The following is a 20,972-nucleotide window of genomic DNA, read 5'->3' on the forward strand; positions in this document are numbered from 1 at the left end:
ATAGCATCCCAGTCCCTAACTAGTTGTGTGATCCTGGACAATTCACGTAATATCTCTAGATCTCATTTTCTGTACCTGTAAACTAGTTCTAAAATATGTTTTAGTACCAGGAGCCTTTTTCTCAAATAAAATTTTAGAATGAGTCCCAATATAGAAAAAAGATAAAAGCAATGACTGCAGTCTCTCATTCTGCTCAATTCTTCACTGTTTGAGGAAAATATCCCCACCTCCTTAGAGCAGAGTACATTTGCAAAACTCTAAACTAATAGAGATCTAGTCTAGCATTAACATTCTATGATTTATATACTCAACAAATATTTATTAAATGTCCACTCTGTGCCAAGCACTGGACTAGACACAAAAGATTCTATAATAAACAATGCAGATGGGCTTCCTCAAATATTTATGCCAAAACGCAGTATTAAACACATGTTTAATATTTACTAAAATGAACAAAAAAAATTTAAACACCCTCTGGTCTCTTTTTGGAGTATAGAAAGCAAGACAATTTGCCAAGTGCTCAACTAGCTGAATAGACTTTATTTCAATTTCAGAAATGCAAATCTCATTTTCTCTAACCAAATTCCACTGCTGTAAGTGGGAATTTTTCAATTTGTATTGTTTTCTTGCAAATCATTTTTATGTCAGTTTCCCAATAACACATCTACACTAACACTAGTAATTCATAGCTAAAATGTAACGCTTGTTCCCATCGTTTCCCAGTTTATTTTTCACTTGCCCTATCTTTTAGTACCTTTAGGATCTTTTATCCTACTAATTTTTCTGATCCTTCACTATTTCATATGAATAGTGAATCTGAAAGTGAAATCCAAAAGGCATGAGCCATTTTTTACCAGTAATTGTTTCACCCATCTATTTATTTGATTCAACAAATATTTGAGACATCCCCACTATGTACCAAGCATTCTGCTATAAAGCGTTACAACATTTCTAGAAACGTATTCACATTTTCTTCCCCTTTTATCCTTTCCTTTTCTTTCCCCTTAGTAGTTTAAAGTATATAACAACAACGACCAGATTTCCCTATGGCTTCCTTAACCTATAATGCCCTTTCATATTCCTTACACGTACCATATCCATTCACATTCACTCAATAAAAAAGTACAGTGCTAGGCATTGCATATATGGTAAGAGATATGATTCCTTTTCTCAGGGAATGAAGGGAAGGATAAAGATAGTGAAGACATTTCAGAAGGAGAATCTCTAAGACTGTGTCATCAGAAGTACCAGAAAAAGAAACAAAGACGTTTCTCAGTTTTGTTGTGTAAAGACTAAGTAGGTGATGATGCCATGAACAGAACAGGAATTTGAGAGGCTTCTCTGCAACAATTAAAAATTTGATCTAAGAATGTTAAATGTAAAGTTCCTTCTAGATATTGCCCAGCTGAGTTGCCCAGACAAGAATCAGTAATACTCGTATTTGAATAACCACTATGTGGCAAGGTCCAAGGGCACTATGTAAGACGTAATCCCAAATTCACAGAATTTAAGTCAGCTGACAGAGAATGCAAGTAAACATGTGCTTAAAAGAGAAACACAGGTAAGAGAGAAGACTGGAAGCATAGGCATAAATATGAAGGATCTTATACGCCATCCTTAGGAGACTGGATCTATCCAGGCAATGGGACACTTAAGGTTTTAAACTGAGAATGGCTTGATTAGGTTTGCATTTTAGAATGATCACTCTAACTTCATGGCAGAAAATGAGTTGGAGGAGTCAAAAATGAAAGCCAAGTGAACCAACAGGAAGCCAAGAAAGAAATATGAGCAAGAGCTGATAGGTCCTAAGATGTACCAAGGTTAGAGGAAGATATGTATAATAGGTAATATCTGAGACCCTGCCTTTACTAGAGCACACTCAATTAAAATCTCTAGAGGACAACACTAGTCCCTAAACTACATTTAACCATAATAATAAAGTAGTAATAGCAACACACAAGTATTAAGTACCTGATGGGCTCAACACTACTCTGTGCTCAATCTTTCCTTTTCTACATCAAACTGTGGGAACCACATTCTTATCAAATTACCAAATTAATAGCAAGGTCTGGGAAAACTTCGGAATTACATATTTTGATCTGGGAGCTGAGGAATGTATTATTTTTTTCCAAACCACTTGAATTTCCAGGTACACAGCCTTTATGAAAAATATATAATATATTCTAAATATATAGCATAAAATTTAAAAAAGCAAAACTAAATAGACTCAAGAAACAAAGTTCCTCTAGGATTATTCAGTCACCTCATTAGCCAAAGGACTTATAATATACGGATGTTATACGCTTTTGGAAGGGAACGTTTTTTTCATAGATCTCTTACTAACAGGGACCTGACTGGATAAGGGGTGACAGTGTGTCCAGACTCCCCTAAGTCATCAGCTGTAAGACACCATGTGACTCAATCAATTTTGATGAATAAAACGTAAGCTGAGGGTTTCTGGGAAAGCCTTTTCTGCTTTTTCCCACTTCCTCCTGCCTGGAACATAAACATAAGGCTGGAGCAAGAGCAGCCCTCTTATAACCATGAGATAATAAGCATGCAGACAAAGAGCACATATTAAGGACAGCACAGTGTAAGAAAAGAAGCCTGAAACAACTGTCACTTTGTTGCTGCTACCTGTAGACTTTCTGTAAAAGGAGAGTAATAAAATCTCTTTCCAATTAAGTAACTATAGGCTAAACATAGTCCTAATTTATAAACTCTGCATCCCTGACTGGGCTATTTAATAGGGCATATAAGACCCTTCAGGATCAGCTCTACTTACCCATCCCAAATCATTTCATACCAATCTCTGTCTCAAACCTTCCACTCCAGTAATCCTAAACCTTGTCAGAACAGCACAAACCAGTGTATTGTTTCTCATGTCTCTACCTGTAATTCTCTTTACTCTCTCTTATCCCTCCATTTCTTCACCCAATTTTAATTAACTCTTCCTCAGCATGCCAGACTTCGTAACTCCTGGCTGGGGGAGATGCCCTGCCTCCTAGCTCTCATATTACCCCCTGCAATAGTCAGTATAGTGACTGTGCTGTATCACAGCGATTTCTTTAAGGATCTGTCTTCCCAATGAGGCTACGGGCTCCTCAAGAAGAAAAACAGGATTTTAGTTCTCTTGGTATTCCTAGATCCTGGCACAGTATCTGGCCCACTGGGAATGCTCAGTAAATGTTTGCTGAATGAATTAGAGTTACTAAAACATGGCCGTTTTTAATTAGTAAAAACAATTATATAAAAAAGACTGTTAAATGATCCTCCTTAACATCAAATAATAATTTCCACCCATAAATTTGCCCCCAAAATGGGAAAACAGCTTGAGTGCTTTTTATATCACCACATACTGCTTAATAACATCACTTCTGCTTTAGAACTGTTAAGTCCTAAAGACAACCCTACAAAACTATCCTCATGTTCCCTGAAGTAATCGATTAGTCTCACTTCAGATTCAAAGTCAGAAAACTAACCAGATGACAAAAAAATATATTTTCGGGGCGCCTGGGTGGCGCAGTCGTTAAGCATCTGCCTTGGGCTCAGGGCGTGATCCCAGCGTTCTGGGATCAAGCCCCACATCAGGCTCCTCTCCTGGGAGCTGCTTCTTCCTCTCCCACTCCCCCTGCTTGTGTTCCCTCTCTCGCTGCCTGTCTCTCTCTCCCTCAATAAATAAATAAAATCTTAAAAATGTATGTATATATTTTTATACATTATTAGCAAAATTCATCAAAATGAAGGTAAATAAAGAAATAAAATCTCTTCATACCTGTCACATTGTTGCATTATGGAAATTTCTTTGATTATTTCCTGAAGATCCGACTCAACAGGTACTTGTTTAATTGCCACGACTTGACCAGATTCCTTATGTATTGCTTTAAATACACTTCCATAAGACCTACAAGAAACCAAGACATTTATTTTTTTCCTTTCAAACATCATAAGTATTAGAGACAAATCTACAAGTTTTTGCATGTAGTCTTTTCCAATTTAAAACACTATTTAATGGTGATAAATCGAAGTAAACAAATAAAATTGAATTATACCTTAGCTTTAATGCTTCAATTACATACTTAAAATCTTCTAAAATCATCAAGTTAATATAAAATGATTTGCTTTTTTCTTATGAATGAAAGAAAGAGACTTACAGTTTGTCAACTCAAACAAATGCAGCATTAAGAAGATATAAATGGAAATTAAAAGAATGAAATGTAGAATAAAAACAGCCAAAGTCTCAAGTTAGCAGAAAAGGCTTATCTCACCTTAAGCAAAATCATCCCCAGCATATCAAAGACCCATGCCTGTTCAGACTGTATAAAAACATGTGAAACCCTCAGCTGAGGACCACATCGTACGAAAGCTAGAGAAGCTAGGAATCTGGTTTCCCTTAAGTGACACATCCAAAGTCTCCTCAAACACCCCTCCTCCTCCCCAAGAGCAAGACCACACGCTGACAGGTAAATACCATGAGTAATAGGATCTAATTTCCACTAGCCCAAAAAGCATCTCTGCTACAACTCTCGAAACTTTGCCAAGTAAGTATTTATGTGTTTTAAAAAGCAGAGACAATGAGAGAGAGAAGACATATATACTTTGGTATGAATTAGAAAACAAAGTAAACCCTGCTAGCACTTACTGTTCTGACTGTGAGCCAGGTACTAGGACTGGTGTTTCATATGCATTATCAAATTCAACCCTCTCAATCGTGAGGTAAAATACTACCATCACCATTTCCTAAGATGAGGAAACAGAGACTCCAACAGTGGCAACCAACAGGGACAGAATTTAAACATATAAGGATTCCAAAGATCCTATTCTTCTCACTATATCATTTCTACAGAAGAGAAAGAAGAGCAAGCCATTGAAGACATGGAATGTTTCCTAATATTAGAAAGCTATGCAAAATCACTTTCAAATTTATAATCTCTTAAAATAAGTGAAAAATAAGTGATGAAACAGCTACCTTAACACAAGGAATTTTATCCTATCCTATTTCTTTAAACTTTCCAAAGTAATTTAGTTTGATACTCAGAGACACTGTGTGTGTAGTCCTAATTTATACACATAAACACACACACACACACACACACATCCCCTTAAAAGTCATGTATGTATGTATACATATATATGTATATAAACCTGCATGTGTGTATATATATATTCCCTCAAAAGTCCATAAAGAATTCAGTGCTGGATTATCTACCATGAATTAAGCAACACCATCACTCCCTTTTAAAGTCTCATCACAGCAAAAGAGAAGCTGGGAACCACAAATTGTGGGTCCCAAAATTCCTTTCCCTGAATGGATCCCAGTTAAGAGTCTGACAATAAGAATATGCATGAAATCTGAATGGCAAAAAGTTAAGGAGAAACCACCATTCTTCAGATGTAGTTGTAGCAGATGAACCCCCAGGTATGACATATACAGCAGCCTCCTGCTGAGCTTTTGAGAACCACCACACTGCTCCTCCAGAATGAGATAGTTGGCGGGAGCTTCTCAAAGACTCTTAAGGATTCCAGCAGATCCCCAGTGAGCTTTTAAAGAAACAGCCACCTCAGTGTTTCAGGCTGAGATATTCAGTGTTGGCTTCTCTGACCTTCAGTAGCAGATCTGATGACCTTTGCATCTGTGGCCCTTCCATAAGTCATTTGAACTTCTAATTTTATAACAAACTCTCTATACCCAGAGTACATACAGTAGCTTTTCTTTTCTTGACCAAGCCCTGCTACAAATAGTTTTGGGTACAGGAAGTAGTTATAAGGGAAAGAATCTTAAAGATGAGAATCTTGAATTAGTTCTTTCTTAGATCTGAAGATAATAATGACTTCAATGCAAGTTAACAGAATATTGACAGTCTATGGCATTTAGTGGCAAAACAATTATTTATATTAATATCCTTAGCTGCCTGAATTCTACGTAACGCTTTAGAAGACCAAGTGCCTCTAACAATAGAATGCCATGGCGAGGGGCGCCTGGGTGGCTCAGTTGGTTAAGCATCTGCCTTCAGCTCAGGTCATGATCCCAGGGTCCTGGGATCCAAGTCCCGCATCGAGCCTCACATTTAGCTCCGCACTGAGCCCCACATCAGGCTCCTCCCTCTCCCTCTCCCACTCCCCGTTTGTGCTTGTCCTCACTCACTCTCTGTCAAATAAATAAGTAAAATCTTTTTTAAAAATTTAAAAAAAAAAGAATGCTATGGTGAAAATAAGAGTACAAATACTGTAGAACAGACTAGCTGCCCTGGCCTACACTGGAAAACTTATGTAACAAATACAACAAGCTCAGAGCTTAAACTTACAGCTCAAGACTGAGAACCAGAAAACTTCTGAATGCCCCAAAAGAATTTCTTAATTCTTGTAGGCACAGGGCTGAGACTTCCAAAAACAAACTCAAGGTCTAATCCAACCTGGAAGCTGAATTACTAAATTCACAACATCACCCACTCTATTCTGTTCAAGTTAGGCTTTTAACCATAAAGAGAAGTACCCAGAGAATTGGTAATGGGATATTTAAGTAGATATTTATCTGAGTATCTTGAACCCCCCAAATCCTACCAAGCATCCCTTGCCAACAAAAGCAACCCTATTCCCCAGTCCAAGAAGATGAGACTCACAATGCCTAAAGACTCCATAATCACCTCACCTGAGGCAGTCACTTTTCAGGGGAATGTAAATAAATCCTCCTCCACCACCTGACATTGCTTCCAGTCCTATAACTACACTCAAATCCCCAGATACCAGGAGAATGAACAGAAAATCCGATGCAAGAGCACCTACTATTCATACCAAAAAAGTTACAAGATTTTGTCAGTTTCTAAATCAGCAGAATTCTAAAGAATATATGTGGGAATGGATTCCAAGATTTCCAGCAAGAAAGGAATTCACCGATATGGATGCAAGACCAGAAATTCCAGAGTCTCCAATGTGTTATCTCAAACAGTTGGGAATGTCCCTAACAGTATGCTCAGTTAGTTAACTGAAACCTGGACTCTACAGTGACCTACATAGAAATGCCAGCAATCCTCAGTATACATTAGAGGAAGGAGATTAAAGGTTCAAGTAGATTGAATACTGGAATGGATATATCATATGTGATTTGCTCACCCAACCCCTAACTATATTCACTGAGAGGATCAAGAGGATACTCCCTTTACTAGCATCATTAGAAGCTCTATAGTGCAGGTCAGGGATGACAACAGTGAAATGGACTCCCCAGTTTTAATGAATGATAGGAACCATAACAAAGTGAAAAGAACTAGCAGCGTCTTTCCACCAGAGATAAGAGGGCACGGTAACCATTATGGGTAGGCAAGTAAGGCTGAATTTTCTTTTTTATACATCTAGGTCTGGATATCAAAGTTATTCTGGCCTCATAAAAATAACTGCAACTTAGCTGTTGTGTTGGTTTTTTTTAGTAAAATGCATATAACATAAAACTCACCATTTTAAACACTTTAAAGTATATTTTCAGTGGCATTTAGTGCATTTTCAATGTTGTATAACCATTACCTCTATCTAGTTCCAAATCATTTGGAATCTGCTTACTGATCTCTATGGATCTATCTATTCTGAATTCTTCATATAAATGGAATCATGTAATAATGTGACTTTCTCTACCTAGCTTCTTTCACTAAACAGAATGTTTTCAAGGTTCATCCATTCTGTAGTACGTGTCAGTACTTCATTCATTTAATGGCTACATAATATTCCATTGTACAGATATATCACACTTTATCCATTCACCAGTTGATGGACATTTCCACATTTGGCTCTTGTGAATACTGGTGCTATGAGCTGGTAGCTTTTTTTTTTCCTAAGATTTACTTACTTATTTGAGAGAACATGTGCGTACACAAAAGCAGTGGGAGGGGCAGAGGGAGAGGATGAAAGAGAATCTCCAGCAGACTTCCCACTGAGAGCAGAGCCCAACACGGGGCTCAATCTCATGACCCTGAAATCATGACCTGAGTTGAAATCAAGATCTAAGGACGCTTAACCAACTGTGCCGCCCTGAGCTGCTATCTTTTTAATTCATAGATATCTAACTGTCCTTCCATCTTTTCCATGGTAATTGATCTATTTAAGTTTTAACTTCTTCACGGGTCAATTTACACAATTTAAATTTTATTATGAAAGCATCAACTTTTCAATTAGTCAATGAGTTGTCATTAGAGCAGCATACAGTGGTCTCTTAATTCTTCAAATTTTTTTCTCTATCATTGGTTGCATCTTCTTTCTTATTCCAAATCTTCTATTTTTGCTCTTTTTTCTTTAGTCAAAGTCAAAAGAGGTTTAACTATTTTATTGATCTGCTCAAAGAAACTGCTTTTGTATTTATCATTTCTAAATTTTATTTTCTATTTCATTAATTTTAAAATTTTCTTTTATGAATTCTCTCTTCCTAATTTTGTGGTACAATTTATTATTTTTCTAAGTTCATTTATAAGCACTAAGTTCTTTTCTTTTGTTCTTTTTTAGTAATGAAGTTATTTAAGACTAAGTATTTTCCCCTAATTACAGCTTCTCTGGATTCCACAGATATTGGTATGATTTGTTTCTTTTTCATTTTCTAAATAATTGGTAATTTCCTCCTCAATCTATAGGTTACCTCAGATTATGTGTCCTAATTTCCATTAAGTATGGGTTTTATCATATTATAATTATTTTTCTCATTTTAGTAGACTATAATAAAAAATGAGACATGCAAAATCTTTTTTTAGAATTTGTTATTTTTAACCAATGCTCCATGAACATACCAAAAAAAGGAATGCCAAAATATATGCAGTCATTTACAGATATATAATCAAGTTTATTGATTATAATATTTACACCCTCTTTGTCCTTTTTTTCTGTTATTCTTATCCAATTCTGAAAGTGATATATGAGAATCTCCCATTTGAATAAACTTTTTATTAGGTTCCCCTGACATTTCTAATAGCTTTCCTCACAAATTTAACTGACCTGGTGACTGACACATATACATTTTATATAAATTATCTTTAAAGTCATTACCTTATGTCCCTCTTCATTCTTTATTTCAATATTAACCCCTCTTTATTCATTCACCTGAGATCTTTTAACTTTAACTAATTCCCTGGATATAAATATTGCCACTCCTACTTCTTTTTATTTTTATTTGTATGATTATCTTTCTTATCTGGTATCTCTAATAGGAAATATCCCTACATTTCCACCCTTCGTATTACACAGGCCTTTTATAAATAGCATATTGCTAGGTTTTGCATTTTAATTTTTATTTATTTATTTTTTTAAGATTTATCCACTTATTTGAGAGAGAGAGAGGGGAGGGGCAAAAGGAAAGGGAAAGAGAAACTCCAAGCAGACTCCTTGCTAAGCACAGAACCCTACACAGGGCCCAATCTCACCACCCTGAGATCCCAACCTGAGTTGAAACCAAGAGTCTGATGCCCAACCAACTGCATGATGCAGGTGCACCATAATGGGAGAACTGACATTAAGTGAAAAATATATTTCATTTTATTCCTTCTAACTTACATTTAGCTTATTACTTCACATTTTTGTTTCTTTTGTTCCTTTTCCTTGTTCTTGCTGGTTTACACCGTTTTAATTCCGTTTGTACCTTTTATTATTTTGAAAGTTCTTCTATACTCTGCCATTTTATTAAAAGTCCCTATATGCTAAAAATGAGACATTATTTTAAACTCAGATTCATAAATCATTTTAAAATCATATCAACTATTCCTCTGCCTGAGATACTCTATTTAAATCTATTATTCATTTTTCCCTAAGTAAAATGAGTCCCAATGTCCTGAAAGATGGCCTTATGTTCATTTGCCTAAAAAGCCAAAATCTTTCAAGCTTATTAATAAGAACACCATACAGAACAAACTAACAAAGTTCTTGCGTGTCACTTTACAACACATTTCCTGCCTTTCTCTTATATATATAAATCCTCCTTCTCTGAAATACAATATTACCAGATCTAAAACAATCCAGTCTTTATAAATCCATATTGATTACTACAAAGTATATTAATTACTACTACTATTCTTTTTTCTTTCTACTTTTACTGAGATAATCTGACATATAACATTAGTTTAAGGTATACAACATAATGATTTAATTTATGTATATACTGTAAAATGATTACCATGAGTTTAGTTGACATCTACTAGCTCACAGTTAAAAAAATTTTTTCTTATGATGAGAATTTTTAAGATCTACTCTCTTAGCAACATTAAAATGTTTAACATACTATTATTAACTAGTCACCATGCTATACATGTACATCCTTGGAACTTACTTATCTTATAACTATAAGTTTGTATCTTTTGACTACCTTCACCCATTTCCCCCACTTCCCATTATTTCCCCTCTGGCAACCACCAATTTATTCTGTTTCTGTGAGTTTGGCTTCTTAGATTCTACACATAAGTGAGATCATTAGTATTTTACTCTGACTTATTTCATTTAGTATAATACCCTTTTATGACTGAATAATATTCCACTGTATATACAGATCTTCCCTGACTTATAAGGCAGTTATGTCCTGATAAATCCATAGTAAGTCCAAAATATCACAAGAAGGAAATGCATTTAATATATTTAATCTACTGAACATGGTAGCTTAGCCTAGCCCATCTTAAATGTGCTCAGAACACTTAACGCCAGCCTACAGTTGGGTAAAATCATCTAACACAAAGCTCATTTTATAATAAAGTGTTGAATACCTCATGTAATTTGTTGAATACTGTGCTGAAAGGGAAAAACAGAACAGCGGTATAAGTATGAAATGGCTGTAAGTGTATCAACTGTTTACCTTTATTTGCATGGCTGAATAAGAGCTGTGGCTTACTTCTGCTGCCCACCGCCACAAAAAGAGTATCATACTATATAGATCATTAGCCCAGGAAGATTAAAATTCAACATTCAACATACGGTTTCTACTGAATGCATATCACTTTTGCACCATCATAAAGTTGAAAACTCATAAATCAAACCATGTAAGTTGGGACTATGTGTATATACCACATTTTCTTTATCCATTCAACCATCAATGGGACACGTACATTGTTTACGTGTAAATAATGGTGCAGTGAACACAGGTGCAAATATCTCTTCAAGACAGTGACTTTGTTTCATATATATATATATATATATATCCAGAAGTGAGACTGCTTGATCACATGGTAGTTCTATTTTTAATATTTTGAAGAACCTCCATACCGTCTTCCATACTGGCTGCACCAATGTTCATTCTCACCAACAGTGCACAGCAATTCCCTGTTCTCCACATGCTCACCAATACCTGTTATTTTTTGTCTTTTTGATTATTTTGATTATTATTCTAACGAGTGTGAGGTGATATCTCATCGTGGTTATGATTTACATTTCCCTGATGATTAATGATGTTCCATGTCCCTGTTCACCATCTGGATGTATCTTTGGAAAAACATCTATTCAGATCCTCTACCCATTTTTTTTTTTTTAAGATTTTATTTATTTATTCGACAGAGAGAGAGAGACAGCCAGCGAGAGAGGGAACACAAGCAGGGGGGGTGGGAGAGGAAGAAGAAGGCCCATAGCGGAGGAGCCTGATGTGGGGCTCGATCCCATAAGGCCGGGATCATGCCCTGAGCCAAAGGCAGATGCTCAACCACTGTGCCACCCAGGCGCCCCCCTCTACCCATTTTTTAATTGAAATGTTAGGGTTTTTGCTATTAAGATGTATGAGTTCTTTATATGTCTTAGATATTAAACCCTTATCAGATATATCACTTGCAAATATTTTTCTCCCATTCAACAGGTTGCTTTTTCATTTTATTGATGGTTTTCTTCACTGTGCAGAAGCTTATTTAGTTTAATGTAGTCCCATTTGTTTGTTTTGGGTGTCAAATCCAAAAAGTCATGTCAAGACCAACGTCAAGGAGCTTACTGTTTATGTTTTCTTCTAGGAGTTTTAGGTTTTAGGTCTTACATTCAAGTCTTAAATCCATTTTTAGTTGATTTCTGCATGTGGTATAAAAGAGAGGCCCAGTTCTTTTGCATGTGGCTATCTACTTCTTCCAACATCATTTATTAAAGAAACTATCCTTTACCCATTGCATATTCTTGACACCTTTGTCCTAAATTAATTGGCTATATATGCATGAGTTTATTTCTGGGCTCTCTGTTATGTTTCATTAATCTATGTATCTGTTTTTATGCCAACACCATACTATTTTGATTACTACAATTTCATAATATAGTTTGAAATCAGGGAGCATAATACCACCAGCTTTATTCTGTATTCTCAAAATTGCTCTAGCTATTTGGGGTCTTCTGTGGTTCTAGACAAATTGTACAACTGTTTGTTCTACTTCCGTGAAAAATGCCATTGGTATTTTGTTAGGGATTACACTGAATCTGTAGATTGCTTTGGGTAACAGGGACATTTAATAATATGAATTCTCCCAATCTATGTGCACAGAATATCTTTCCATTTATTTGTGTCTTCAATTTCTTCATCAATGTCTTACAGTTTTCCATAAACAGATTTTTCACCTCCTTGGTTAAATTTTTCCTAGATACTTCCTTCTTTTTGATGTAACTGTAATTCATTTATTAATTATTTTATTAATTCTAACTTTCTGATAGATTGAGATTTTCTATATATAATTTCATGTCATCTGCAAATAGAGACAATTCATCTCTTCCTTTGTCATTTCAATATTTTTATTTCTTTTTCTTTCCTAATTGCTCCAGCTAGGACTTCCGATACTACGTTAAATAAAAGCAGTGAGAGTGTTCATCCATGTCATACACCTGGTCTTAGAAGAAAATCTTTCAGTTTTTCACCACTGAATGTGATGTTTGCCATTGACATGTCACATATGACCTTTATTGTGTTGAGGTGTGTTCCCTCCAAATGACTCCTATTCAGCTGAAGAAAATATACTCAAGTGAAAGATACTTTATAATTTTTTGTCATTACCTAAGGCTACTTTCATATTTTTTTACTTACCCTTCTCCAAGTTTCTCTAATACATCAAAAACTTCTTCAGGCTGCTTAGTCAAACTGTCTTCACTCAGCTTTTTTAGCTTACTGATGAGAAAAAAATAGAAAGAAAATATTTTTCTTAAGACCGTTTACAAAACTTTTAATTTTACTTTTAAGAGGCAATATGTTCACATAGTTCAAAAATCAAACAATATAAAAAACAATATAAAAAATATAAGGTATAAATAGTCCCCTTCTAACCCCTCTTCTTAATCTGCCCAGAAACACCTCAAATAACTAGTTTTATGAGCTTCTTATAAAATCTTTATACAAATATGAATATATATTTTTTATTTCTCTCCCTTAACACACAAGATAGCATTTTATACACACTCTTCTCTATCCACACTATTAAATACTTTGATGTTTTCACTTAACAACATGTAGCCTTTGTTGGAGAGTTCTACAACACAAGTAGTAGAAAGCATCCTCATTCTTTCTTTCTTACATCTATATCCTATACTATTGCAAATATGTAGCATCTCTTAGTCACCGGTTATTTACGGATATCTATTTTCCCTTTTGCTATTATAAACAACACGGCACTGGATAAATGTATACATAAGTCAGTTCACACATATGCCAGTATATCTGAAGGACAAAATCCCAGAAGTGAAACTGTGAGGTCCAGAGACCACAAATACACATACACACACACACACACAAATACAGAAACATATATGTTGATAAACAAGTATATATACTATAGGCATAATCATATATCATAACAAATAACACAATACAATAAAATCACTATAATAACTACATAGTAATTACTAAAGTTATTGATTACATTCTACATTTTATTTACTATAACTGTATGTTATATAAATATATACATATATTGATAGATATTAGCAAACTGCCCTCCAGGGGGCCTGTACCAATTTATTTCCTACCATTAGTACATGAGAGAGCCTCTTTTACAGTTCCACCAACAAAGTACTTAACTACGTATTTGGATTTCAGTCAGTATATGTTAGCTAAAACTTGTTACTCAGAATAGATTTAATCTGCATTTCTCTTATTATGAGTGAACCAGTATCTTTTAACATTGTTATGAAACTAGACCATCTATTCATTTCCTTTGCTCATTTTTCTACTGATTTTTTTGGTCTTTTTCTCAACTGTACACAAGGTAAATTAGCCTTTGTTTAAGCTGCAAATATTTTCACTTGTATTTTGACTTCATTTATGAGGTTTTAGTTTTATACTTTATCTGACTGTTTGCTGTAATGAAATGTGTTTTCATTTTGTTTTGCCTTCTTAAAAATCATCTACATGTATGGCATATGCAGATAACTGGAATCAAGAGGTGAGTTATGCATGGTGTATTTGATAGACCAAAATTAATTCAGTACAAATGAAACATCATGTATGAAGAATCAAAATAATTCAGTATGAATAAAGAAAAAGTGACCAGAATGTAGAGGTAAGCAGGGTCAGGTTTTAAAAAGGCTTTTTGTAAACCATGTTAAGGAGCTCTATTTAAAAACGATCATTTCCCATACAGAAAATCTGAACAGACCAATTGCTAGTAACAAAATTGAACTAGTAATCAAAATATTACCAAAAAAGAAGTCAAGGACCAGATGGCTTCACAGGTGAATTCTATCATTTAAAGAATAGTTAATACCTATTCTCCTCAAACTATCACAAGAAATAGAAGAGGAAGAAAAGCTTCCAAATACATTCCACAAGGTCAGCATGACCCTGATACCAAAACCAAACAAAGACATACAAAAAAAGAAAGCTATAGGCCAATTTCCTTGATGAACATAGATGTAAAAATCCTCAACAAAATATTAAACACATACAACAATACATTAAAAAGATATTCACCATGATCAAGTAGGATTTATTCCAGGGATGCAAGGATGATTCAATATTCACAAATCAATCAACATGATACACCAAATAAACAAAACAAAGGATAAAAATCATATGATCATCTCAATCAATGCAAAGAAAGCATGTGACAAAATTCACCACCCGCTCAAGATAAACTCTCAACAAAGTGGGCTTAGAAGGAAATAGCTCATTTATGTAAAACTATTTAAACCAAAAATAACAACTAACAAGGAGTTAAATAACATATGTACAAGAAAAACACAGGACAGGGCGCCTGGGTGGCGTAGTCGTTAAGCATCTGCCTTGGGCTCAGGGCGTGTTCCCAGCATTCTGAGATGGAGCCCCACATCAGGCTCCTCCGGTAGGAGCCTGCTTCTTCCTCTCCCACTCCCCCTGCTTGTGTTCCCTCTTTCGCTGGTTGTCTCTGTCAAATAAATAAATAAAATCTTAAAAAAAAAAAATAGGACAAAACAGCACAAAGGAAGGAAGATGAAAAACGGAAGTGTACTCTTACAAGGCCTCGTGTTATATGTGAAGGGATATAAAATTATTTGAAGAAAGATTTTTGATACATTATAAATTCATATTGTAAACCTTAGGGGAATCACTAAAAACAAAAAGCAATGAGGTTACACTAATACATCAATAGTGGAGATAAAATGAAATAAAAATTATTCTATTGATCCAAAAAGGCAAGGCTTGCAAAGAGGAACAAAAAACAGATTGTGACGAACAGAAAAAATGGCAAGACTGTAGATTTAAACTAAAATACATCAGGAAAACTCCCCACTTTGGGTTATGATAGTGTGAAGAGGCTGGCAAATGTTATCAAACAAAAACACTGAACAACATCATCAAAATCAACCACTTAGGGATGCTGGGTGGCTCAGTGGTTAAGCGTCTGCCTTCGGATAAGGTCATAATCCCAGGTTCCCGGGATTGAGTCCCACATCAGGCTCCCTGCTCAGTGGGTAGCCTGCTTCTCCCCCGCCTGCAGCTCCCCCTGCTTGCACACTCTATCTCTCTCTCTTTCCCTGACAAATAAAATCTTAAAAAAAAAACAAAAAACAACCATTTTGTGCCTCAAAAAAATTGACACAAAATCAGCCAACACATTGAAAAGTATTCATCCTTGAAACCCTCCAATGGCTCTGGATAATAATAGAAAGACGCCACAGCCTTTCAGCCTAGGGCTATTACCATCACCCATCCCCCAATTCCACCAGTAGCAAGAACTGTACTTTTACCAGGACAAAGCTGACTATGAAAAATAGCAGCTTGGGGCACCTGGGTGGCACAGCGGTTGAGCGTCTGCCTTTGGCTCAGGGCGTGATCCCGGCGTTATGGGATCGAGCCCCACATCAGGCTCCTCTGCTATGAGCCTGCTTCTTCCTCTCCCACTCCCCCTGCTTGTGTTCCCTCTCTCGCTGGCTGTCTCTATCTCTGTCAAATAAATAAATAAAATCTTTAAAAAAAAAAAAAATAGCAGCTTTGCAGCCAGAAAATATGGGCTCAGTTTGGGACAGGAATTGAAAACTGGCAATTTTGTCAACTAAAACTGGTAAGCCTAATAATAAATAAATTATCAAACCCATAGCTTTGACAGCCACGCTTGGGTAAGCAACAAACCAGCCAGAAATTAAACAGGGAAATTCAGAAAATGAGAGAGCCACAGAAAGGGTGAGATGAGCTCTCCACATATCAGTTACTGACTGAGAAAATATGCATATGAACACAGGAGACCCACAAAAACCCATGAAAAGTAAAGCCAAAAAAGACCTGAAAACTACCTACAGCTTTGAATGTGCTCTCCAACCCATACACACCTACATCAGCAGAGAGTACAAGTCATAAAGGTTCAAGGTATTTGAGCACAACCTCTGCCCAAATCATTGTTTGATCACTAAACTATACAGAAACAGAGGAAATCCCAAATAATCCTGGCTAGAAAATAAAAACAAAGCAACTGAGCAGAGGCATTAATAGCCAAATACTGCAAAAGGACAGATGACACACTAAGTCCAGGAAAGTTAAAAAAAAAAAAAAAAAGCCTGAGAGGAAAAAGGGGAGAAACCAGAGTGTCTATAGCACATTATTTTAAATGTCTAGTTTTAAATAAAACAAACAAAAAAGATTATGAAACATACAAAGAAACAGTAAAGTATGACCCATACTCAGGAGAGCAGTCAATAAAATTAAAGCAATCAACAGAAAAGAAAGCAGTCATAGAAAATGACTCACAGAAGACCTAGATATTGGATATATCAAAGGCTTCAAAGTGGCTGTTTTAAATATGTTTCAAAAGGTGAAACTATGTTCAAGAAATCAGAAAAAATACCATGAAAATGACTCAACAGAGAATCTCAATAGAGATATAGAAACTATTAAAGATTTAAGATTTAGGCTTGAAAAATATATCTTTCATGAAAAATACACTACAAGAACTCAACAGCATTGTGAGATACAGATGAAAGAATCAACAGACTTTCAGATAGCTAAGTAAAACTACCTTCCAAAAAAAAAAAAAAAGAGTAAAGAAACAGTCTCAGAGACTGTGATACATACAACATAGCAATACACATGTAATGGGAGTCTCAGGAGAAAAGAATAAAGGGCAGAAAAAATTATTTGAAAAAACAGTGGCTGAAAACCTCCCAAATTTGGGGGCGCCTGGGTGGCTCAGTCAGTTAAGCATCTGCCTTTGGCTCAGGTCATAATCCCATGATATGGGATCGAGCTCTATATCATCCCCCTGGCTCAGAGGGAAGACTGTTCCTCCCTCGCCCACTGCCCCTCTCCCACCATGCAAGTGCACGCTCTCTCTCTCATAAATAAATGAAATCTTTAAAGAAACAAAAAACTTCCCAAATTTGACAGAAAGCATTAAGTTATATATCCAAGAAGGAAAATGAATCCCAAGTAAGATAAACACAAAAAGATCCACATCTAGACACACTGTATTCAAACTGCTAAAAGACAAAAAGTCCTGAAAGCAGCAAGAGAAAATGACTTATCATGAATAGTAGAACAAGAACATGATTAACAGCTGACTTCTCATCAGAAACCATGCAGCCCAAAGATAGTAAAAGGAAACACTCAAAGGGCTAAAAGAATAGTATCTTTAAGAATTCTAAATCCAGCAAATTTATCTTCTAAAAATGCAAGGGAAATAAGGACATTCCCAGATAAACAAAAACTGAAAAAATCTGTTGCTAGCAGAACTTCTTTATAAGAAATAATAAAAAAGAACTTCTGAATTAAAGGAAATGGTATTTACATAAGTATAAAAGATATATTTATCTTTGAAAACATAAGATTATTTGAATCAATAATTACAGTACTGTATTATTGAAATCATAACGTACTTAGATATGATATATTTATATATATAAATATAAATACAGATAGATATAAATATAAACATGATATATTTATGTATATAATATAAATATAGATATAGATATAAAAGAAAGGGAAAAGAAATGGAGCTATATTGAAGCAAATTTGCTATATTTTACTGGAAATAAGTCAACCCAAAGTTGATTACAATAAAGATAAATACTATAATCCCTACAGCAACTACTAAGGAAAAACTGGAAAAAATGTAGTTAACAAAATTCTATTGGTTAATTACATTAAATACATATGGACTCAACCAACACCGAAGAAATACAAACAATTATAAGAACATATTATCAGCAACTATATGCCAACAAATCAGGCAATCTGGAAGAAATGGATGCATTCCTAGAGACATATAAACTGCTGAAACTGAACCAGGAAGAAACAGAAAACCTGAACAGACCCATAACCAGCAAGGAAACTGAAGCAGTAATCAAAAATGTCCCAACAAACAAGAGTCCAGGGCCAGATGGCTTCCCAGGGGAATTCTATCAAACATTTATAGAAGAATGAATACCTATTCTTCTGAAGCTGTTTCAAAAAATATAAATGGAAGGAAAACTTCCAAACCCTTTCTATGAAGCCAGGATTACCTCGATCTCAAAACCAAAATCAGAAAAAGAACCCACCAAAAAGGAGAATTACAGACCAATATCCCTGAGGAACATGGATGCAAAAGTTCTCACCAAGATACTAGCAAATACGACCCAACAGTACATTCAAAGGATAATTCACCACGACCAAGTGGGATTTATTCCTGGGCTGCAAGGGTGGTTCAACATCCACAAATCAATCAACACCATACACTACATTCATAAAAAAAAAAAAAAAAGACAAGAACCATATGATCTTCTCAATAAATGCACAAAAAGCATCTGACAAAGTACAGCATCCTTTCTTGATTAAAACTCTTCACAGTGTAGGGATAAAGGGAACATATCATAAAAGCCATATACAAAAAGCCCACAGCAAATCTCATTCTCAATGGGGAAAAACAGAGGTTTTCCCCCAAGGTCAGGAACACAGCAGGGATGTCCACTCTCATCATTGTTGTTCAACGTAGTACTAGAAGTCCTAGCCCCAGCAATCAGACAACAAAAAGAAATAAAAGGCATCCAAATGGGCAAAGAAGTCAAACTCTCACTCTTCACAGATGACATAATACTCTATGTGGAAAACCCGAAAGACTCCACCTGAAAATTGCTAGAACTCATACAGGAATTCAGCAAAGTAGCAGGGTATAAAATCAATGCACAGAAATCAGTTGCATTTCTACACACTAACAATGAGACAGAAGAAAAAGAAATTAAGGAGTTAATCCCATTTACAATTGCACCAAAAACCATAAGATACCTAGGAATAGACCTAACCAAAGAGGCAAAGGATCTGTACTCAGAAAACTATAGAATACTCATGAAAGAAATTGAGGAAGACACAAAGAAATGGAAAAAAGTTCCATGCTCATAGACTGGAAGAACAAATATTGTTAAAATGTCTATGCTACCTAGAGCAATCTATACATTCAATGCAGTCCCTATTAAAATACCATCAACTGTTTTCACAGAGCTGGAACAAATAAACCTAAAATTTGTATGGAACCAAAAAACACCCCGAATGGCCAAAGGAATGTTGAAAAAGAAAACCAAAGCTGGTGGCATCACAATCCCAGACTTCAAGCTCTATTACAAAGCTGTGATCATCAAGACAGTATGGTACTAGCACAAAAACAGACACATAGATCAATGGAACAGAATAGAGAACCCAAAAATGGACCCTCAACTCTATGGTCAACTTATCTTCGACAAAGCAGGAAAGAATATCCAATGGAAAAAGGACAATATCTTCAACAAATGGTGTTGGGAAAATTGGACAGCCACATGCAGAAGAATGAAACTGGACTTTTCTTACACCATACACAAAAATAAGACTCAAAATGGATGACAGACCTAAACTAAGAATCCATCAAAATCCTAGAGGAGAACACAGGCAGCAACCTCTGTGACCTCGGCCGCAGCAACTTCTTGCTAGACATGTCTCCAAAGGCAAGGGAAACAAAAGCAAAAATGAACTATTGGGACTTCATCAAGATAAAAAGCTTTTGCACAACTAAGGAAACAGTCAATAAAACCAAAAGACAACGATAGAATGGGAGAAAATATTTGCAAATGACATAGCAGATAAAGAGCTAGTATCCAAAATCTATAAAAAAAACTTATCAAACTCAACATCCAAAGAACAAATAATCCAATCAATAAATGGGTAGAAGACATGAACAGACATTTCTCCAAAGAAGACATACAAATGGCCAATAGACACATGAAAAAGTGCTCCACATCACCTGGCATCAGGGAACTCAAATCCACAATAAGATACCACCACATACCAGCCAGAACGGCTAAAATTAACCACTCAGGAAACGACAGATGTTGGTAAGGATTCAGAGAAAGGGGAACCCTCTTACACTCTTGGTGGAAATGCAAGCTGGTGCAGCCACTCTGGAAAACAGTATGAAACCTCCTCAAAAAGTTGAAAATAGAACTACCCTATGACCCAGGAATTGCACTGCTAGGGATTTACCCTAAAGATACAAATGTAGTTATCCAAAGGGGCGCCTGCACCCCAATGTTTATAGCAGCAATGTCCACAATAGCCAAATTATGGAAAGAGCCCTGGTGTCCATCAATAGATGAAC

The 20,972-nt window shown here is 35.6% G+C and overlaps 1 protein-coding gene across 5 annotated transcripts in view; it reads right to left on the minus strand.

The window, feature by feature from the left end:
* STK3 (serine/threonine kinase 3) overlaps positions 1-20,972 on the minus strand; it is a 262,758-nt gene that overhangs the window by 213,502 nt on the left and 28,284 nt on the right. For all 5 annotated transcript variants that reach the window (XM_026495662.4, XM_026495661.4, XM_057308112.1 and 2 more), the window contains exons 2-3: positions 12,992-13,072; positions 3,776-3,904 (exon numbers count right to left, since the gene is read on the minus strand). In XM_026495662.4, coding sequence (XP_026351447.1) covers positions 3,776-3,904; positions 12,992-13,072 — 210 coding nt within the window. The remainder of the gene's footprint in view (positions 1-3,775; positions 3,905-12,991; positions 13,073-20,972) is intronic.

This window comes from Ursus arctos, unplaced genomic scaffold (assembly GCF_023065955.2).
Source record: "Ursus arctos isolate Adak ecotype North America unplaced genomic scaffold, UrsArc2.0 scaffold_6, whole genome shotgun sequence".
NCBI classification, from domain to species: Eukaryota; Metazoa; Chordata; class Mammalia; order Carnivora; family Ursidae; genus Ursus; species Ursus arctos.